Source organism: Pyricularia oryzae, chromosome 1 (genome assembly GCF_000002495.2).
Source record: "Pyricularia oryzae 70-15 chromosome 1, whole genome shotgun sequence".
Lineage (NCBI taxonomy): Eukaryota > Fungi > Ascomycota > Sordariomycetes > Magnaporthales > Pyriculariaceae > Pyricularia > Pyricularia oryzae.
In genome coordinates this window covers 6,170,386-6,188,506 of record NC_017844.1, presented here as the reverse complement: position 1 = coordinate 6,188,506, position 18,121 = coordinate 6,170,386, and the positions used below count along the sequence as shown (strand labels likewise).

The following is an 18,121-nucleotide window of genomic DNA, read 5'->3' as shown; positions in this document are numbered from 1 at the left end:
AGTAATTCTGAACCCGATCCAGATGAGCTCGGAGGAACATATCGAATGGGTCGAGGAAAAGCTGGGCTGAATTGAAAGGACCTGGGTTGACTGGCATCTGGAGATTTTCGGGGTTTATTTTTGGCTGCCTCTGCTTGGTCGCATAAACGGTCCAGGTTGTTTCAGTCCCCTCGAATGCGGCAATGCCGCATCTTCTGTCGGCGAGTACGGTCTGTAAAATGCGCTGGGACTGAGTTAAGTTTTCTCTATGGTTACGGAGTAATTTGAGAAAGAAAAAAAAAGGGGGGGGGGGGAACTGTTTGAGAACATCATTTGTGCACAAGTGCAACCAGTGATCCTAAAGGCAATGATGACAACCTCGGATTGTACGTGATGCGATACCTAGCCTAGGATCGCCTCTGGTGGAGCTTATTATTTTTTCGCAATAAAGTAGGTACCTAGGTACTTCGTACCCAGTTGCCGGTAGGTGACGAAAGCTCTCCATCTTTCACAGGCTTTGGCCAATTTTCTGAGCGGAGTACATCAGACAGGATACTCCGTACTACGCAGCACAAGTTTACGGGATGGAACTCAATTAGTACAAAAAGCCACACCCTGTTTGTGCGCAAGACAGGGCTGAGGCTGGTGCACTAGTTCTAGTAATAGTGACAGCGAAATACGAAAGTTACGACATCATGTCTGATGTTTACCTATGTTTGTGCAGCTTGTAGTCAAGCGACCCAGCACCTCGCAAGCCTCACTTTGGATCACAAACTCGGAAGGGTCGTCTGAACCTTCTGGTTCGGGCAATCAAAGGGGACCTGTACCACAACGGTATTATCTCTGCCGAATGTCGCACAGGATGAGGCGGCCCATATCTGACAATCGGCAAGGGTCAGTCCGTCCCCATGTCTTGCGGGACGGGAACCAACGCTATCGATAAGGGCGACTGCCGAATAATGAGGCACATACTTTATACTGCATTGTTGATAGTTCAGCATGCAATCAACTGGAGTAAATAGTACGTGGGCGACTCTCATATACATGTGAAAAAGACAGCAGAAGAAGCTTTAAACTACATAACCTATGAGCCTAAAGTTTTCTGGCTCCAGATTTGTTGTGGCTGCGGGTGGCTCGTGGCTTTTATGCCCAGCTTGCTTCCTTTGTTGCCTTCTCCAGAAAAGTTTGGGTTGCCTGTCCGACTCTAGACTCCCTGGCTCGCCTGAACTTGAAATTACATAATCCCGCATCGTTCTAGTCAAAGACTACATTACTATGTCGTAATCACAACCTGGGTTGTGTAGGGAAGGAAGCCCTCGATTGTGCAGGCTTACCTTACCAGGCAGCAGCTAGGTTAAAATAAAGGGTACTGACTGATTAATGCCAATGTATGCTGTGTGGTAGTGACTGACACCCGACATTCTTGATTGCGAACCACCCTGTTGAAAACTCGAAGGGTGACTCCTGCCTGCCTACCTCCTTGTCCACCGAGATAGTGGTACTTACCATCAGTACCTGGGTCTGTCTACCCAGGTACATACTCTGAATTGTGTAGGTTGGTACAAGGTATCCTTATTTTGGCTGACAAGAAAAAGAAATAAGTTGTGTATTTCTGGATAAAAGCGACGTGGGAAAACTGAATCATTCATTTACTGCTGTCCAGTAACATTGCTGATTGCCACTTCTCCGACGTTATTCTGGGTAACTGCTTGTTTTCCCTCACCCTTTTTTTTTTTTTTTTTTCTGCCTGCCTGCCTGCCTGCCTGCCCCTTCCCCTCATTGGCGATTCAATCATCCCCTGCTCATACTCAATGCAGCTACGGGTACCTCCAGCAATGAGCCACTGCAGCAGGCAGAATCACTGACAACTCACCAGCAACCGCGCCTTTTTCTGCAAGTCACTGGGCATCAACGTGCATCAGATTCCTGGTGCGCCTCAAAAATACAACAAATCCTACCTTGCCTTGCCTTCGTAGCACCAACCAGTTCTGCCTTGTGGAGCTTTTTTCTTTATTACGGGGTATTTGGGAGCTCAGGTTCACCAACTAGACTTGGCATTATTCGGCGAAAACTGCTTTCCTTTCTGCCGTTGTCTCTGGTGTATCTTTTTTCTTCCCTTTTTCTCCCCTGCTCACGGAGTTCAGCGCAGACGCAAACGTTGACCTGTCCTGACTCGTCTCGCTCAAGGGTAAGGCAATATATCAAAATTCGTACGATCTTCAACCTTAGCGGGTGATTTGTCAACCTAGAACAGTGGCATCCTTGGGATATTCTGCAAAAAAAAAAAAAAAGAAGAGGAAGAAGAAGAAAAAAAGCGTCTCCTTTCATAGGTACGCTACACAGTAATAGAGGGGCATTCGATCAGGGTTTTGTTGACTGGTAGTTTCTCCGAAGGCCGCTAGCAAATAACCGCACGATCTACCTATATTCGCGCAAAAGCCAGCGGCGGGCACTGCATCCACCAAAAGGACCCCACAGTTACGAGACTCCGTCGAAGCAGCGCACCATTATTACGCCAAAATTTTAGGTACCACTACTGCCAACCTGCCGACCGCCCAACCCAACTCCAAGTTCCGGTGCAGGGAAGAAAAAAAAAAAAAACTTTTTGCCCACACAAACCCTCACACGCCTTTTGTGGGAGTTGCACCCAAAGTCAACTTGCGCAGACTTTTTCCCCTCCTCGCTTCCTTGTGTTTATTCATTTAGGATTCGGAGAAGAAATAAAGTGAGGTATCATTTTCCTCTCCGCTACCCGACAGGACTTGACGCAGTACCTAGTCTTGCCTACCGACTGTCTTCCAGACTCGCGGCACGGTCGCTTTGCGTTCCCATCAGCTGTCTGCAGACTAACGGAGAAAGGACTTGCTGCACCACGTCCTTTCAAGTTGTTCCTCGTGCTTTTTACCGCGGACCTCCAACAATCAACACACCTCACCTCTTCCTCCTCCGTTCCCCTGACGAAATCGATATCGTTCGACCGACGATCGAGTTCCCCTCGCCTGTCTTTTTCGCACGCGGAACGGGCGGCCTTTGTCCTCGGCTTTTCCCGACCGTTTGGATTGGGTTTCAGTCTCGGCGGAAGCCCTCGCGGAAACATCCTTCGATCGATCGGCCCTTCCGAGTCGCGACTTTTAATCCAGCGACTGCAGTCTCTTGCTTGCTATATCTGGTTCAGACTTAATCCCGATAACTCGGGGAATTTATCCTCTGCCTCTCCGGACGATTGCTGGGGAGGCATCCCAACCCTTGGGGCCGAGGCACACAGATTATCGTTGGTGCCTTGAGTTGCGCAAATTCACTTCTGAAACTTTCTTCTTCTTTTTTCTCACTCCCCCGAGTGATTTGATTCGTCATGGCTTCCACATTGACGAAGCCCGCCTCGTCTGCGGATACGCCTGCGAGCGCTCCCGCGTTCTCATATGCACAGGCTGCCCGTGGTCAGGTCGCGACTCCCGCGACTACTCCACAGCCAGAAAGCTCTGCACCGCCCTCGACGACGAATACAGTCGGCTCGTCGGTCACCTCATCTGTTGCGTCAGACGTGCAAGACATTCCCAAAGCCCTCCAGGATTCTACAGATCTCTCAACCGTCAAAGTTACAGACTCGGAGCTGAGCTCCGTGGTAGGGTCAACCACCCAGGAATCTCGTGACGATGCGGTTTCTGTCGCTGGATCGCAGTCCCAGCCTGCGGCCAAGGGGTCTGAGACAAGAAGACCTCGCAAGGGCAAGAAGGGCAAGAATCAAGACAAGACCAAGGAGGATGAACAGGACCGGGCGAAGGAGAACCTGAAGACGGTTGAGCAGGTCAAGGTCCAATTGTCCGAAGCTCCCATCCCCTCCGTCAATGTGTGGCAGGAGCGTGCCAAACAGAACCCGGCGCCGCAAAAGTCGGTTGCGAGCACAACCACTGCGACCACGCCCGAGGCTAAGAAAGCAGAAAACGGACCAGCAGTCCGGGTGCCGAAGAAGCCATTGGAATCATCTCGCAATGCTGTTACTCCAAACGAATCACGTAGGACGGCCCCTCGAGGTAGCCGGGTGCAGGCGGAAAACCCTCCTTCAGTCCAGGATCCCACTTTGTGGCCCTCAATAGAGCTTGCGGCCGTGGATGATGGCAAGAGTAAACCCACTGAGAAGCCTGCAGTCTCAGAGAAGCCTGACGAAGCTTCGGCATCCTCAAAACCGAAGAAGGAGTGGACTCATTTTCCTATTACACCGACATATACATACGAAACACAGTTCAGCCAGCATGCTAAACAGCCGCGACCTCGTGGCGGAGCTCGTGGTGGTCGCGAACCTGGAAGCACCCGTGGAGGACACGCATCTGCATCTGGTCCTTCCGAAGACAAGGAGCCCGCCAGTGCAACTGCAGTGTCAACCAAGGGCCAGACAGAGTCGAAGGAACGGCCACGAGATGCTGCAGCTCCCCATGCCAGGCAGACGTCGCAGGCGCCTACAGTCCCCAAGCGAGGGGGTATGGATACCTCGGCACGTGAGCCGCGCAAGGCCGCTGGCGCATCGCCGGCGGACAAGGCCAAGGGCGAGCATGCTGCAACATCATACCCAGCCAAGGGAGATGCTCCGACTCGGGGCTCGCGGGCAGAGCTTACCAACGGAGACCACGCTCCAGCGGATCGTCGTAAGCACTCTGGTGAGAGGAACCACGCCAGGGGCCACGATGGTAACGGCGAGAATGGCCACCATTCAGTTCGGGAAGGTCGCAGTGAACGTGGCCGTGGCGGATATCGTGGCCGCGGAGGCGGCGCTGGTCACAACGGGGCCGGCCACCACCAGCAGGGCAACTTTGGGCCCAATGGACAGCGATACATGGGCGGCGCAAATGGAATGGGTTCCCAGCCTTTCAACCCAGCCTCTAACCAGTTTCAGTACTCGGGTCATGGAAACGGCCGCAAGTTCCCCTCCCGTGCTCAAACTGGGCCCGCTCACAATGGACAGCGCGCGCACAACGGGGCAAACATGGCTGGCAGGATGCCTTCTCTGCCGGTTACAACCTCGAACCAAGAATATTCCATGCAGGCGTACCCCCCGGTGTACCCCGCCCCACACTATGGCGATGAGCTTATTGTTCAAGGCCTGAAGGCTCAAATCGAGTTTTACCTCAGTCTTGACAATCTTGCCGGAGACCTTTACCTGCGCCAAAGGATGGACTCTCAAGGTTTTGTGCGTCTCACCACTATCGCCGGTTTCCGCCGTGTTGAGAGCCTCTCTCCCCGCTTTGACTTCATTCAGGCGGCATGCGCCCAGTCGCAAGAGATCGATTACGTTACTGGCGACGACGGTACTGAGCGTGTACGATCTCGTCATGATATGACGCCGTACATCCTGGAGTATAGCCGTCGCGCCGAAGAAGGCAAATCAAACGGGCCGGCCAGCGTCATCTACCACAACATTGATCGGCACACGCACCCAATTCCCTATGGAAATGGCTACCCTCACCACATGTACACGTCGTCCCCCACCAACTATCACACGGAGTTCCCAAACGCGAGTGCCAACTCGGCCGTGGATCCGCACGCTTACTCAATGTACCCTGTCAATGGCTCGCAGTATGGACATGGACCAGTCATGAATGGACACTATCCCGTAAATGGTCATCAGCTGTCGGCGACCGTTCCCGACTTTTCACCAGTGTCTCAGCAGCGACCAAGCATTGAGGAGTTCCAGCAGTTCAAGGACAGCGACATTGAGAATTTGACTGTCATGGTTGCGGATAACAAGCCGCGTGTGTCGGTCAAGGGAGCTGCAGACGAAAACCTGGCGAATGGCTCAGCAAACCACGGCTCAAGGTAGGGAGGACCTTTTATATGTCTGCGTGTTGGCACATGCTAACTAAGTTGTAGTTCTGAGGGTGCAAATGAAGCCAACAAGACCAACTACCCCGCTTTTCACTCGCAGGCTCTTGAGCAACGCAAGAAGAGCGCGCCAGGGGAGACTTGCCCCGACATGCACAACCTTTATAGGTTCTGGGTGGACTTTTTGTCCAACTCTTTCAACAACAAGCTCTATACCGAGTTCCGTCAACTTGCTCTGGATGATGGTGCCAAGCAGCCGCCGAGCCCTGCTGGTGTGAGGTATCTCCTGGGCTTCTACGAGAATCTTGTCAATAGCAGGCGACCGTATCCCGCAGTGCTCGACTCTCATTACCACGAGGCACGGAAGGTTTCTGATGCCCTTTCCAGTGTTACCAACGGGGAGGTGCATGCATAGGCACATCACATCACATGACATTGTTTATGAGTTGTGTTTACTCGTTCCTGTGGCGGAGACGAAGTCGGATGTGTTTGATTTTTCTACATCTGAGAAACGCCGTTCATGGCCACTGGCGAGACATACCGAGAGCCTTGGCTTGCTGGCCGTCTTGGTCTATTCTCTGCCCATCCAAATATAACTCCAGGGTTCACACCAACGTTTTTTTTTTGCGTTGGGATATCATCCTATCGACTTCTCAAGAGGGAACTCTGTGGGCTTTCCCTCGGTTTTTCACGATGTGAAAAGACATGACTTGCGGTAGACGACTGGGATGAGGCGACAACGCGGGCACGGTCATGTCTACTGGGCTGTGTTTTTTTGTTGTTTTTTTTTGGCTACAAACCTTGATGGTTCAGCCTTACGAAGAACTGCTGCTCGAGATTCCATGGATTTTATTCCCTTTGCCCTGGCACAAAGCTTGTGGGCTTGATCTTTTTTTTTCAAGATTTTGGAACATACGGAACTACATATCTATTTGGGTGGGCCAGAGGTACCGTGGTGTCCACGCCGTGGCCACCCGATACTATATGGGGTGGGGAAGACTGATATATCTTCACGAGAGTCACGACCCGTTGCCCATAGCCGCAGCCCTGTATCCAGCTCAATTGCAGGACATTGCTCGGTCTCAATTTGGTGCCATACAAATCTCACATCTATCTCGAATAGCCCGTCTTGCGGACTGGTTTCGATACCCTTGCGGCTAGAGGAGGGCACAGTTTGTTGTGCTCTGCTGCAAAGCGACTTTTGCGTTAGGGCTGGGATTATTTTTTTTGGTGTCTTTTTTTTTTCTGATGTTTTCTGCTCTTCAATCTCCAATTTGCTACAGCAGTACCCCTCAAGCTGCGGTTGTTCCATGGAGATTCTCGGCTTGGCAACGTCTTACCATTCCAGGCATACCATTTAGCACCGGTTTACTTCTCATGTTTCGCACACAAGACAACTCACCGCTCAAACCCTTTTTCCTTTTATGAAAAACCGCGGTTCTCATCACCTGTAGCGGGGACTAATACTCGGCTGTTTTTGTTGTTTTCGCAGTACCAGGCACAACTTGCATTTTAAAAGAAAAGGGTTCTTTTACTATTGGGAGTGGGAGGATTGTGGTATTGATTTCTTGCTCATAAACTTATGTTCTCTATGGCCAGAGACTGTTTGCATCAGGCAATCAAAACGGTTCGTTTTCTTTTTTTTCACCATACATAAAAAAGTTGGAGAGACGGGCGCTTCAGTTTGCACTCTTTTTCATTTGGTTCTTGTTATCTTGTCTTGATCATCTCTTGTCAAAATACATCCCCGGAAAAGACAAAAAAGACCGAATCTGATAGTTTGGTTTGCTGGCACCCTCTGTACATTATACGTCTCAATAAACCCCTCGACCTATGTAAATATCGGTATGTGGCCTACCCACACCCGAGTTCGATTTATTCGCCGATTGGTTCTAGTCGTGTGTAATAGTATACTGCTTATAGAGGCCGGGCTCCGCCGCGCCTTGGTGTTGCTTAAGGAATGTGACATCCAAATATTTCACTGGTGCGAAGAGCCAAACAGACTTGCTCTGTTGGTAGGTTCTGGCATCGACTAATATTAAATATCCAGATCCATGACCCATCGCGATTCTTAGCTAATTTTGAATTCCACCCAGGCCAGGCCGATTGAAGACAAGAAAGGAAAGGTATCAAATATCTCCAACAGCCCGGGACTAAGAGCTATCAGCCCGGCTTATAACTTTCAAAGTCAACGCAGAAGGTGTGAGCAAGTCCATACATAGCGATGAGGGCCAATGAGAGCCCAGCCTCACCAGGTTCTCTGCCACGATTAACAGCATGCCAACTTCATCGGGACGCTAAAACAGTCCCCAACACAAATTTACAAGACCACGGCCACTAGGCCGGCCATTCCAAGCACTCCGACGGCAGCAAGCGTCGGCCTGGCGGCGGCGCCCTCACTGGATGACGAGGTAGCGTTAGCAGCGGCCTCGGTCTCCGTTGGACCATCGGTGGCCGTGGTGGTGGTGACGCCGCTGCCGCCAGGGCGGATCTGCTCGACACCTTGGGCCAGCCCGGACTGGTAGACGGCGGCTTCAGGGCCGAAGGCTTGGGTCAGCCAGGCCGGCGGTGGAGAGGCCGCCAGGGCGGAGACGAGAATCGCCTCCGGGCCCTGGGTGGCCTCGGCTGCGGGGACCAGGGCCGTGACGGTCGCGGTCAGGCGGGCGTAGACGTCCAAGGGGAGGTAGGTGTGCACGAGCGCTGAGATGGCTTTGGTGAATGAGGCGGGGTCGGCGCTGGCGGTTTTTGTTTTGAGTGTGTAAGTTACTTGTGGTGCTGTTTCGAGGCAAGTGTTATCGGGGAGAAGGATAGGGGTTGGTTTTAAGCTTACGCTTGTCTTGGCTGGAGCGGTCCAGAGGCGAGGACCCTGCCAGCTGCCAGGATATATGCCGTGATCAGACTTGTTGATAGATACATGGCCGCTTTGTGCGGTTTGTTGTAAAAGGTAGAAAGTGTGGGTTCTTGGTACTGTTAAACAGCGGCGAATGTAATATTTTCCTACGTTGAAGACAGATATGCTATGAGCTAGGTGACAAATATATTTCCAAACGAGTGAGGAAGGGACGCGAGCGTACTAGCAGCGGGGAAACCGACAGAACTGGAATCCGCTGCCAGGAATAATAAGGGAAATGAGATATGTTTAAGTATACGGTACTCTTGAAGGATTCACTGGTTTGCCATTTCGGTTACTGTTTCGCGTTCACCCTCACTTCGCATATCCCGAGACAGCTACACAGATTTTCCAAATGTTTGTATTCCATGTCACGCTTTAAATGATGTGACCGATTCTGTGAACAAGGCATCTTTTGAAAGAGGACAAAGGCGACCACAAGCCAGTTGCCTTTCTTCCCGTTTCGCTCCTTGAAACAATTTGAGCGAAATAGAACATTGACAGTTGGGACAATATCCCAACATAAAGTAGCACATGAGGAAGTGTTGCCACACCTGCCGTGTATAAAGCAAACCCACAAACGAAGGTGCTCTTCGTGGTGGGCAGTGGGCTTAGCCGTTTGGTAGTCAGGAAGGATGTTTGATGACACGCGTTGTGTTTGCTTTCGTTATTCAAAGTCTCCCGGTGGAGTAGCGTTGAATATAGCAACAGGCCTAGCCAATTGTGGAGTGCACGATATAGTCCGGAACCGACCTGGCGAATCTTCTGGTTTGACCATTCAGCGATTCCAACTTGAAATCAGGCTGTCCGATGCGCCTCGCAGCTTTAAAAACCCTGATCATATACTAGATTGTAAAGCTTGTGAACACGCATCGGTGGCGGTTGAGAGACTACAAGCAGGTCCAGGTCAATGTCCAAACTTCACTCTCGGACGTAAATAAGCAGTTTGTACCATGCAAAAGCTCCTTACCAGTAGCACGCCCATTTCGTTTATTCGCGTGTGTGCCATCATAGACACTTACTTGTACCTGTACTGCCTTGTATCTCGTAGTCGGCACTTGAATGTTCGATGAAGAAAAGAAGGGCGTTTCAAGTGAAATAAATGGAACATGGAACGCATGAATATTAACAGGACAAATATGAGTTGGCAAATTCCAAAAAAAAAAAAAAAAAAAAAAAAAAACGGTGGTAGACCACCTATTGAGGTAGGTACCCAGTTACCAAACAGATAGTGTGTAGCAACGCGACTATCCTGTCTAATTTGAGCCCATTTCAAACTTCGCTTCGTCACCCATGCTGGACGCCCTACCGTGCCTGCCAAAATGTTTCCCTTGGTGTGCCAGGGTTGCAAGCAGGGATGACCAAACCCCGGGCTGTCAAAGTCGACTCAACCACTTAAACAATGTCACGTGCTGATGCTTGCCAGTTCCGGAGTTAGCGCAGAGCTTAGCCCCCACCCAAGCCACTGCCGTCACCCACCTCACACGGGCATTGAAGAAGCACCCGACCGAGCCATTTAGCCCCCAAATGTCATCAGACATCATCAGCACTGCGGCAGGCAGGAACCAACCAGTCATCGCGGCACGAGCAGGGACTGTGAGGCCTCATTTGGGCCAAACATTCATGAGACCTCGTTCCCCAACTACTGCAATGTCCCATCCCCTATTCGTTGCCAACAGCAGACCAACCGGGCGAGAAACCGCCTGGTCAGGATGATCAATGGCAGCAGGGCGCGACAGCAAGTCAACGGCTCGGCAACGCCGCCAAGCGCGGTGCGTCGCAGTGAGGCCTTCGTACCATCCATCCACTGTGGTGGTAGGGATTTGACGAAGTACTTCTGAGCAGACAATCCACTTCGTGTCCGTCACTCCCTTTTCTTTTCGGGTTCCAATCACTCGCGTCGCCCCACTCCCTTACGTACCATTAGCCACAAATGCAAGTTGCGTCGGCCATTTGCGGCAGTGGGTTGGGATCTTTCGTGTCCCTCACATGGATTCCAAGGTCCAATGGTCCTTGGACCAGTACCAGGTGTCTTTCAGGCTCTTGACCAAGGTACTCTGCCTTCCAAGGCAGCTACGGCAAGTACTCCGTATGAAGGCCAGCCTAGTGGATAGCTATGGTGGAGAGACACGCCCACAGTTGGGCAGGTACCGGCAACCCTATCTTGATGTACTATAGGTAGGTATTTCGTTCGCATTTTGCATTTTCACAGGAAACCTGTTGGGCTCAAGAATGCCCGCCCGCTGCATGTCATGGTTTTCTATAAGCGGCGCAAAGGCCTGCCCTGAGCCAAAAATAAAGTGGCAACTTCGCGATCGTCTCCCTATTTTTGTCCTCACCAGCCCGCAACAAACAAACTCATCCTTTAGCTTCCCTTGAAAGATCAAGGGCTTATTCCCAACACCTAGACTGAAAATCCTATCCATGTATAGGGACTTGTCTATGCGCCCGCGCTAATCCTCTAGTTCGTCAGCCCCTGCCGTCCCTGATTGCTCCCAGCGCTATCATATGCCCTGACCTCATTTGCACACTTGCGTACCGTTTCACACCTGCCGTGCCTAGACTATTCCGCGACGTGTACCGGCCATGTGTCTTCCTCTTGCATACCTAGCCTTTCTTGCATTTTTCTACACCTAGGAAGGACATTGCTGCGCATGTACGTGCCCTGTTTGCCTGAGAATCAAGGCTTGAATAATCCACAACGGCTTTTGCCATCGCCGTTCCCTGATCTTGTACCTCCCCGCCAACTCAGTGCCCTTCACAGCCCCTCTTTCCCCTCCACTTCAACCGTGGCTGTGGAAGAGGGTCCCCTTGTCATCATCGCACCCAGGCCCCCCCCCCCCACTGCCTCTTTAATACTTATGACGCTAACCTGGTAGCTCTCTTCGCCTCGTTTTCCAGTCACACCATATTCCGTTTCTTGTTTCCGTTTGAACGCATCTTTTGGTCGCTCGAGCGACACACACTTCTTTTCGAAACAAACAAACAGCTTTTACGTCCAACACAGTAAATCATTGCTACACACTGCACCGCATGTCCGGGTACGACTACGACGCTCCGCGGCGCTCCAGCCGGCGCGAGTACGTTCGCGAGGAGCGCTACGATGACAGAGATCCCCGGTACCTTGATGCTACTGAGATGAGGGGCCACTCTGGCCGTGAGCTCGTGCCCCGTGGCCGAGAGGACAGCGATTTGTCCATCGAGGAGATACGGCGCGATTTCCCCATGCCCGGTCATGGTCAGTCTTACCGCGATACTAGGAGGGCCAGGTCCGTTGAACCCGGTTGGGACGACTATGATGACCGCCGTTCGTACTACTCGCGCGACCCCCGCGACAGGGACTATGATCGGTATGACCGTGATTATGACCGTCGGTCAAGAAAGGAAGGAAGTGTGTACTACGAAGAGGAGAAGGAGAAGCGCCGGGCGCGCACCATGTCCAAGCAAGAAAAGATAATCGCTGCCATAGCCGGCGCTGCTCTCGCTGTCGGTGGCAAGGAGCTATATGATCGCCACGAGGGCAAAGAAAATGGAGGAGAGGTAAACCGAAACCCAGCCATGTCTGCTGCCATTGGTGCTGCCGGCGCACTTGCTGCTTACCAGGGTGCCGAATTTTACAACAAACATGCCGAGAAAGAAGACAAGAAGTCCACCATGATTGCTTACAAAGGTCGAGACGGTCAGATGGTCAAGTACTATGAGGAGGAGGAGGAGGATCCCAAGAAGAAGGAAGGTCACAAGAATTTCCTTGAGAGCGCCCTAGCCGCTGCCGGTCTTGGCGGTGCCGTCAAGGCCCTGACCGGCGGTGGAGGAGATGACAAGGACAAAGAAAAGGACCGTGACCGAGATGGCAGATCCGAGACACGCAGTCGCGCAGGCAGCAGACCCCGAGGAAGCCGTTCAAGGTCCCGTTCCAAGTCACCCGAGAAGAAGAACAAGATTCAACAGGCTGCCATGGCCTCACTCATCGCAGGCGCCACAGAAGCCTTCCGCGTTGCGAAAGAACCCGGTGGCTGGAAAGGAGAGAAGGCAAAGCGTGTTTTCACTGCCGCTGCTGGTGCCGCTACGATCGATGCTGCTCAAAACCCAGACAAGAACCAGAAATTGAGTCTCGCAGAGTCGGTCATTGGTGGCCTTGTTGGCAACCGTGTCATTCACGGCTCAAAGAAGAACATTGAAGAAGATAAGGCAACCGGTCGCTCCCGCTCTCGATCAAGGGCAGCGCGAGACTCCAGCAAGGATGGCGGTGGCGGCAGCGGTGGTGTAACCGGCCTTGCTGCCCTGGCCACGGCCGGTCTAGGTGCTCTAGGAGCCAAAAAGATCATGGACGGCCGAAAGGATGATGACGAGGATGGAAGATCACGCTCACGCTCCCGTCGTCCCCGCAGTCGTTCTTCTAGCCGTGGTGGTTCCCGCTCCCAATCTCGCAAGGGAGTTCGTGCTCGCAGCCGAAGTGTCGTTGACGGTGCTCGCCGCCGGCTTGCTAGGATTGGTATCGGCAACGGACCGGAAGATGACAAGCGTAGCGATGTAGGGTCGCCACGGGGGTCGTCTCGCGGCGATGGCCGGAGGAGACGCTACTCGGATGAGTACGACGATGATCGTGATCGACGACGACACAGTCGATCGCGATCACGTGGTGCAGGAAGTCGACGATACGATGGAGCATCTGACACGGATTTGGGTGACTCTGACGATGATATGAAGGAGACAAAGAGGAAGAGAGGTAAGCAAATACTCACTATTGGCCTAGCTAGCGTGGCGACCATCCACGCAGCCCACAATGTCTATCAGAGCATGGAGAAGCGCAATGCACGGCATGCGGCAGTTAAGGATGGACGTCTGTCACCGGAGGAGGCCAAAAAGCTCAAGACCAAAGCGCTTTTGCAAGATGCGGCCTCAGTTGGCATTGCTGCCTTGGGCGTTAAAGGCGCCATTTCAGAAGTCAAGGAAGCCCACGAGAAGAGCAAAGAGCTCCAGGAGTGGAAGCATGAAAAGCAACTTCGCCATGAGCGCCGCCTGTCGCGCCTAGCTAGACAACGCGCCATCCTCAATAGCGAACACGAGGATGATATGGATCGCGACATTGAGACACCGAGGACGAGGAGCAGGACGAGGAGCATGGCAAGAACTGACGACGACGACTGGGCTCTCACAGCTGCTCGTCGGGGTAGCCGTGACAGGCGCTATGAGTATGATAATGGTCCCCGATACAGCGATGGCAATCCGTACGCTCGTAATCCTTTGCCCGCACCTCCTGTCGGCTACGATTACGACGAAGAAGACCGCAGGAGACGTTGAGGAATTGGACCCAGACAATTCACACTATGCAATGGTGGAGGACATAGTGGAGTGCAACCCTCAGATCAATCAGTCAAGCTCATGTCAGCCCTCGCCGCTCCGTGTGCTACCTGCTGCATGTTCAGCCATGGCGTTCGCAGCGCGTCTCATGATGCGTAGACACCACTCCGCTCCACTGCTTCGCACATTACTCTCGCGGTTCAGGGCATTTCCACGCCTTCTTCCATCATTCTCGATCAACAACAGCAAAAAGGCATTGGCGTTCGGCATAAGATACCCTCCAGGCTAGCATCAGAATCTACCTATCGAGCCTAGGCACAATTCACGCCAGGACCAGGGTGTCTGCTCGGTCTTGCTCTGCGCCGCTGAGAGATGACTCTTCAAATTCCATGCTTCTAGTCTTGTTGGTCTACGGAGTAGCAATCCCGAGTTCAAGGACTTTTGCGGGGAGTGATAAGAAGTGGCCAAGGCTCTCCTCGGAGCCTAGAAGTGAGGTGTGCAGAGGGACACGACATGGGGTTACACTGTAACATGCCTCCTTACTGCAGCTGCTTCAAGAAGGCAGGTGGCGGCCACACCGCCATTCGCTGTTGACTTGCGTTGAGCCGTCTTTGCCGCCACATTGACTTTATCCTCCTCGTGCAAACAGACACATGTTGTTCATGGCCATTTCCCTTCCACGCTCACTCTCAAATTGCGTCCCAGGCACTTGGAAATAGTACGCGTTAATGAACGGACCCGCTGATGTCATTTTTGTGGCCCCCAATAGATCGAAACAGACGTGATCACGGCTACGACCGTGAAAGGGACTATGATCGAGATTACGATCGAGACTACGACCACCGGGACCGTGACCGCGATCGTTACTGAGAAGCTAGACCAACCGTCTCCCGGCCAACTCGCTGAAGAAGTATTCCATTGCGACCTGGCGGGGATGCAGGCTATCCTTCCGTATTTCCACGGTGTACGGTTAACAAGATTTCTCGGGTTTACGACACACATCGCATTGCAAGCCCCTCCCTGTCCTATATGCATCGACGAATTAAGATCTGACACTTAAGTTGACATGGCTGTCGACAACCCTGTCAAAACTCTCACGCCACAAGGATCTGAACCGATGATTTCTTGTTCAACCATATCCTTGAAGCTATTCGACATCAGCCATGTATATTCTCGCCACTCAGATCATCTCATTGTTGTTTTTATCTACACCTCCCCCTTCAAATGCCAACGAATGTTTCATGATGCAAATCACTATGAGCTTCTCCATATGAAAGTGCCATTTATTTTCTCTTTTCATTTTGTACCTTCATTTCTTTTTTTTTTTTTTTTTTTTTTTTGTATTCGTCTTCCCTTTACAACTATGTATAGCCCACTTTCATCACGTCACTGGGAATGATAAGTTTTCGGTACTATGTCATGAAAGATAACGACTTATATGAAGGCTCGTTCTTTGCAACGCTTAAACGGAAATGTAACAAAGGAACAGCAGGGATTTTTTTTCTTTTCCTGGTAAAATTCAGATTTATTGAATATCGTTTCCACGTTCATGAAGCAGTTAACGTGCGTCGCAATAAGTGCATGTAACCCCGGCCCGGCACTAACGGAGTGAAAAAGCTTGTATGGGATTATCATCGATGCCATCGTAATGGTGGGATGACACTAGCCAGGTTGGGTGGTCTTCCGAAGCACTGAGTGTCGGGAATAACAGATTCACAAAGTCTCCAAGTCTAGACTATTCTAGTCCACCGGCTCAATTGTTGCATTGAGTGATACATACTATGACGTAAATGAATTCTGTTTTTGTGGGCTAGTCCATCTTATGTGGCGCCACGTACAGCGTGTCTCTTGGGGGATGAAAGATGGGCAGAACGAACATCTGATGACTAGTGGCGTGATTTGTCACCTATCATCAATAGCTACCCATCGAAATACCTAGCATGGGAAGCAAAGTAATGTCCATGTACAGACAAAAAAGACTAAATCAAATCACTTGAAAGCAAGGTAGTGGTATCCACCTCAACTAAGGAGTACATGTCTGCAGTGGTACATGAACGCCACGGTACCTTACCTAAAGTACACTAGGCGAGCACCGTCGCAACACAGCCAATAGAATCGCCTGGCATAAAAAAGAAGACTTCAAAGCAAGGAAAAAAAGAGATGGAATGCCCTGCTCCATTCAGGATACCCGAGGCGGCGAAGGAAGGGTTCAGCGACGGGGGTGTCTACGACGTGTACCGGGCGACGTACCCGCGGGCGGTGGTGGACTCGTTTCTGGACAAGATCAAGGTCAAGGGTAGAGGGCGGGCGCGGATCGTCGAGGTTGGAGCCGGGACGGGCAAGTTCACCGAGAGGCTGGTGGAGAGACCGGAAAAGTACGAGGTCGTGGCCGTTGAGCCGCTGGCCGGGATGCGCGCGCAGCTGGCGGACAAGGAGCTCGGCGCCGGTCGTGTCAAGCTGGTGGATGGACATGCGGGAGGGATTCCGCTCGAGGAAGGGTGGGGGGACGCGGCGGTCGTTGCGCAGGCGTTTCATTGGTTCGCGGACGAGGGCGCGCTCGAGGAGATTGCGAGGGTTTTGAGGCCTATGGCTGTGCTTGGGATGATTTGGAATGTCGAGGACTGTGAGTTTCTTTTCTTCTTTTCCCCCCTTCTTCTTCTGCAGCCTCTTTTTGGCTACCTTTTTATAGTGGAAATCACACGATGGGTTTTCATCACATACAATTCCCTTCCTAACCGAAAGTTGGGGAGGACCTGGGTTACAGACAACAAGCCAAGGGACTGGCAGGCCAGCACCAAGTGGGAGCAGAAGCTCAACGACATGGTGCACTCCCTGCCCGACGATGGCCACCCGCGCTTCCGGCACTCCAAGTGGCCGGACGTCTTCACAAGCCAGCTGGCGAGCAGCCCGCTGCAGGCGCTGCGCGGTGGAGCGTCCGGAAAGACGCCCCGGTTCAGCCTGCCGCTCGGGGAGGAGCGGGTGCCCTTCTCCATATGGCTGAGCGAGGATGAGCTCTGGAGGCGCATGTGCACACTGAGCCAGATGTCCATAATCGTAAAGAAGGGTGGCGATGAGGCGCGGGAGCTGCGGACAAAGTTCGACGAGGCGTTGAGGGGGGACGACGTGGAGAGGAATGATAAAGGGGAGGTCAATATCAACGGGCAAACGTACTTTGCATGGACAGATAAGATTGGTGGGTATTATTAGTCAGTCGCTGCACAGCTGTCCGCAGGTTGATTTTCTGCTAGGCTTTGAGTACATACAACAGGTGTTTGTATCATAATAGAGGTTGTCTCAAAACTTGGAGGTTTCGAGTGAAGTGGTAGCCTTTGCCGGCAGGAGCTGTCTACCCTCTCCACCACTTGAAAAAGCAATTGTTTTCATCATAGAAAGTAGCCGTTGCAAATCCAACCAAAAAAGGTTAAATCGCTGAAATTTGATAAAGTCTGACCCTGTTGATCTGTCTCATGGTGAAGCAGCGATGTACATGACTGGGTTCTATAGTTAGTAGATGCGCAAGGAGGTCACGTAACAAAAAGAGAGAAAATACTAACCATTGTTTCCACGGACAAAAGCATCGCCGTATGATCGCTTCTTCTGACCAGCAACCCACTCCTCGGCCTTCTCCAGGGCAATGTTCATGTAGCCGTCAACTGATTGAAGCTCTCCTATTTTTCGTCAAGATGGTCGTGTCAGATGTCAATTTTCCTTCTTGCTTCTGTTCTTTTCGCAAAGCAGTGCACCCCGGTATTGGGGCGACGGAGACGAGGGAGGCGAGAGGTTCAACCTACCCTTATAGATGACTCCCGAGTTCAGCTTCACTGTGACCATGTTCCCGATGATCTCACCGAGGAAGCTTGTCGGGTCTTTGCCCTCTCCCTGGGTCATCGTGCCGTTTTCCATCTTGGTGCCGATGGAACAGATTTTTCTGGTTGTTTGGCTTGAGCGAATTCCTACGGTAGACTAGTTCGCTGTTCGACAATGTTAGACCTCGACGGTTGGATGAATCGATGCAAGCTGATGCTTGGATTCACGTGATTTTGGCGTGGAATGAGCTGCATTTCGAACGCGCCGCGCTGAAATAGCGCCTGGTGCCCTGCAACGCAAGCAAGTGACTTTGATTCAGGGTAAGTGGTG

At 52.0% G+C, this 18,121-nt stretch overlaps 6 protein-coding genes across 6 annotated transcripts; 4 read left to right on the top strand and 2 right to left on the bottom strand.

Annotated features, from left to right (window-relative positions):
- Positions 1-2,255: 2,255 nt before the first annotated feature.
- On the top strand, positions 2,256-7,724 carry MGG_05706 (uncharacterized protein). The gene is made up of 2 exons (XM_003710557.1): positions 2,256-5,787; positions 5,842-7,724. Exons 1-2 carry the CDS (start codon positions 3,332-3,334, stop codon positions 6,206-6,208), a joined length of 2,823 nt encoding a protein of 940 aa, XP_003710605.1. The 5' UTR covers positions 2,256-3,331; the 3' UTR covers positions 6,209-7,724.
- Positions 7,725-8,113: 389 nt separating this feature from the next.
- On the bottom strand, positions 8,114-8,931 carry MGG_05705 (uncharacterized protein; the record flags this gene model as incomplete). Its single annotated transcript, XM_003710556.1, has 2 exons — positions 8,624-8,931; positions 8,114-8,528 (listed from the first exon to the last, which is right to left on the bottom strand). The coding sequence occupies exons 1-2, from the start codon at positions 8,707-8,709 to the stop codon at positions 8,114-8,116; spliced, it is 501 nt and encodes a 166-aa protein (XP_003710604.1). The 5' UTR covers positions 8,710-8,931.
- A 1,074-nt stretch (positions 8,932-10,005) lies between these two features.
- On the top strand, positions 10,006-11,343 carry MGG_16446 (uncharacterized protein; the record flags this gene model as incomplete). Its single annotated transcript, XM_003710555.1, has 2 exons — positions 10,006-10,017; positions 10,204-11,343. 2 exons carry the CDS (start codon positions 10,006-10,008, stop codon positions 10,522-10,524), a joined length of 333 nt encoding a protein of 110 aa, XP_003710603.1. The 3' UTR covers positions 10,525-11,343.
- Positions 11,280-15,507, top strand: MGG_16445 (uncharacterized protein). Its single transcript, XM_003710554.1, has 3 exons — positions 11,280-11,339; positions 11,585-13,409; positions 14,754-15,507. The coding sequence occupies exons 2-3, from the start codon at positions 11,717-11,719 to the stop codon at positions 14,852-14,854; spliced, it is 1,794 nt and encodes a 597-aa protein (XP_003710602.1). The 5' UTR covers positions 11,280-11,339; positions 11,585-11,716; the 3' UTR covers positions 14,855-15,507.
- A 349-nt stretch (positions 15,508-15,856) lies between these two features.
- On the top strand, positions 15,857-17,372 carry MGG_05702 (methyltransferase). The gene is made up of 2 exons (XM_003710553.1): positions 15,857-16,607; positions 16,749-17,372. The coding sequence occupies exons 1-2, from the start codon at positions 16,145-16,147 to the stop codon at positions 17,189-17,191; spliced, it is 906 nt and encodes a 301-aa protein (XP_003710601.1). The 5' UTR covers positions 15,857-16,144; the 3' UTR covers positions 17,192-17,372.
- On the bottom strand, positions 17,156-18,081 carry MGG_05701 (U6 snRNA-associated Sm-like protein LSm6). Its single transcript, XM_003710552.1, has 3 exons — positions 17,776-18,081; positions 17,539-17,652; positions 17,156-17,475 (listed from the first exon to the last, which is right to left on the bottom strand). The coding sequence occupies exons 1-3, from the start codon at positions 17,885-17,887 to the stop codon at positions 17,450-17,452; spliced, it is 252 nt and encodes an 83-aa protein (XP_003710600.1). The 5' UTR covers positions 17,888-18,081; the 3' UTR covers positions 17,156-17,449.
- Between the last annotated feature and the right edge of the window lie 40 nt (positions 18,082-18,121).

What these genes read in the sequence shown, in the direction of transcription:
- MGG_05706 (XM_003710557.1), top strand. Translation starts at nt 3,332, where the DNA reads ATGGCTTCCACATTGACGAAGCCCGCCTCGTCTGCGGATACGCCTGCG. An exon ending in TCAGCAAACCACGGCTCAAG is followed by an intron (nt 5,788 to 5,841) that starts GTAGGGAGGACC and finishes ACTAAGTTGTAG; the next exon opens with TTCTGAGGGTGCAAATGAAG.
- MGG_16445 (XM_003710554.1), top strand. Translation starts at nt 11,717, where the DNA reads ATGTCCGGGTACGACTACGACGCTCCGCGGCGCTCCAGCCGGCGCGAG. An exon ending in GGAGACAAAGAGGAAGAGAG is followed by an intron (nt 13,410 to 14,753) that starts GTAAGCAAATAC and finishes GGCCCCCAATAG; the next exon opens with ATCGAAACAGACGTGATCAC.
- MGG_05702 (XM_003710553.1), top strand. Translation starts at nt 16,145, where the DNA reads ATGGAATGCCCTGCTCCATTCAGGATACCCGAGGCGGCGAAGGAAGGG. An exon ending in GATTTGGAATGTCGAGGACT is followed by an intron (nt 16,608 to 16,748) that starts GTGAGTTTCTTT and finishes CCTGGGTTACAG; the next exon opens with ACAACAAGCCAAGGGACTGG.
- MGG_05701 (XM_003710552.1), bottom strand. Translation starts at nt 17,887, where the DNA reads ATGGAAAACGGCACGATGACCCAGGGAGAGGGCAAAGACCCGACAAGC. An exon ending in CTCGGGAGTCATCTATAAGG is followed by an intron (nt 17,653 to 17,775) that starts GTAGGTTGAACC and finishes GACGAAAAATAG; the next exon opens with GAGAGCTTCAATCAGTTGAC. An exon ending in TTTTGTCCGTGGAAACAATG is followed by an intron (nt 17,476 to 17,538) that starts GTTAGTATTTTC and finishes TATAGAACCCAG; the next exon opens with TCATGTACATCGCTGCTTCA.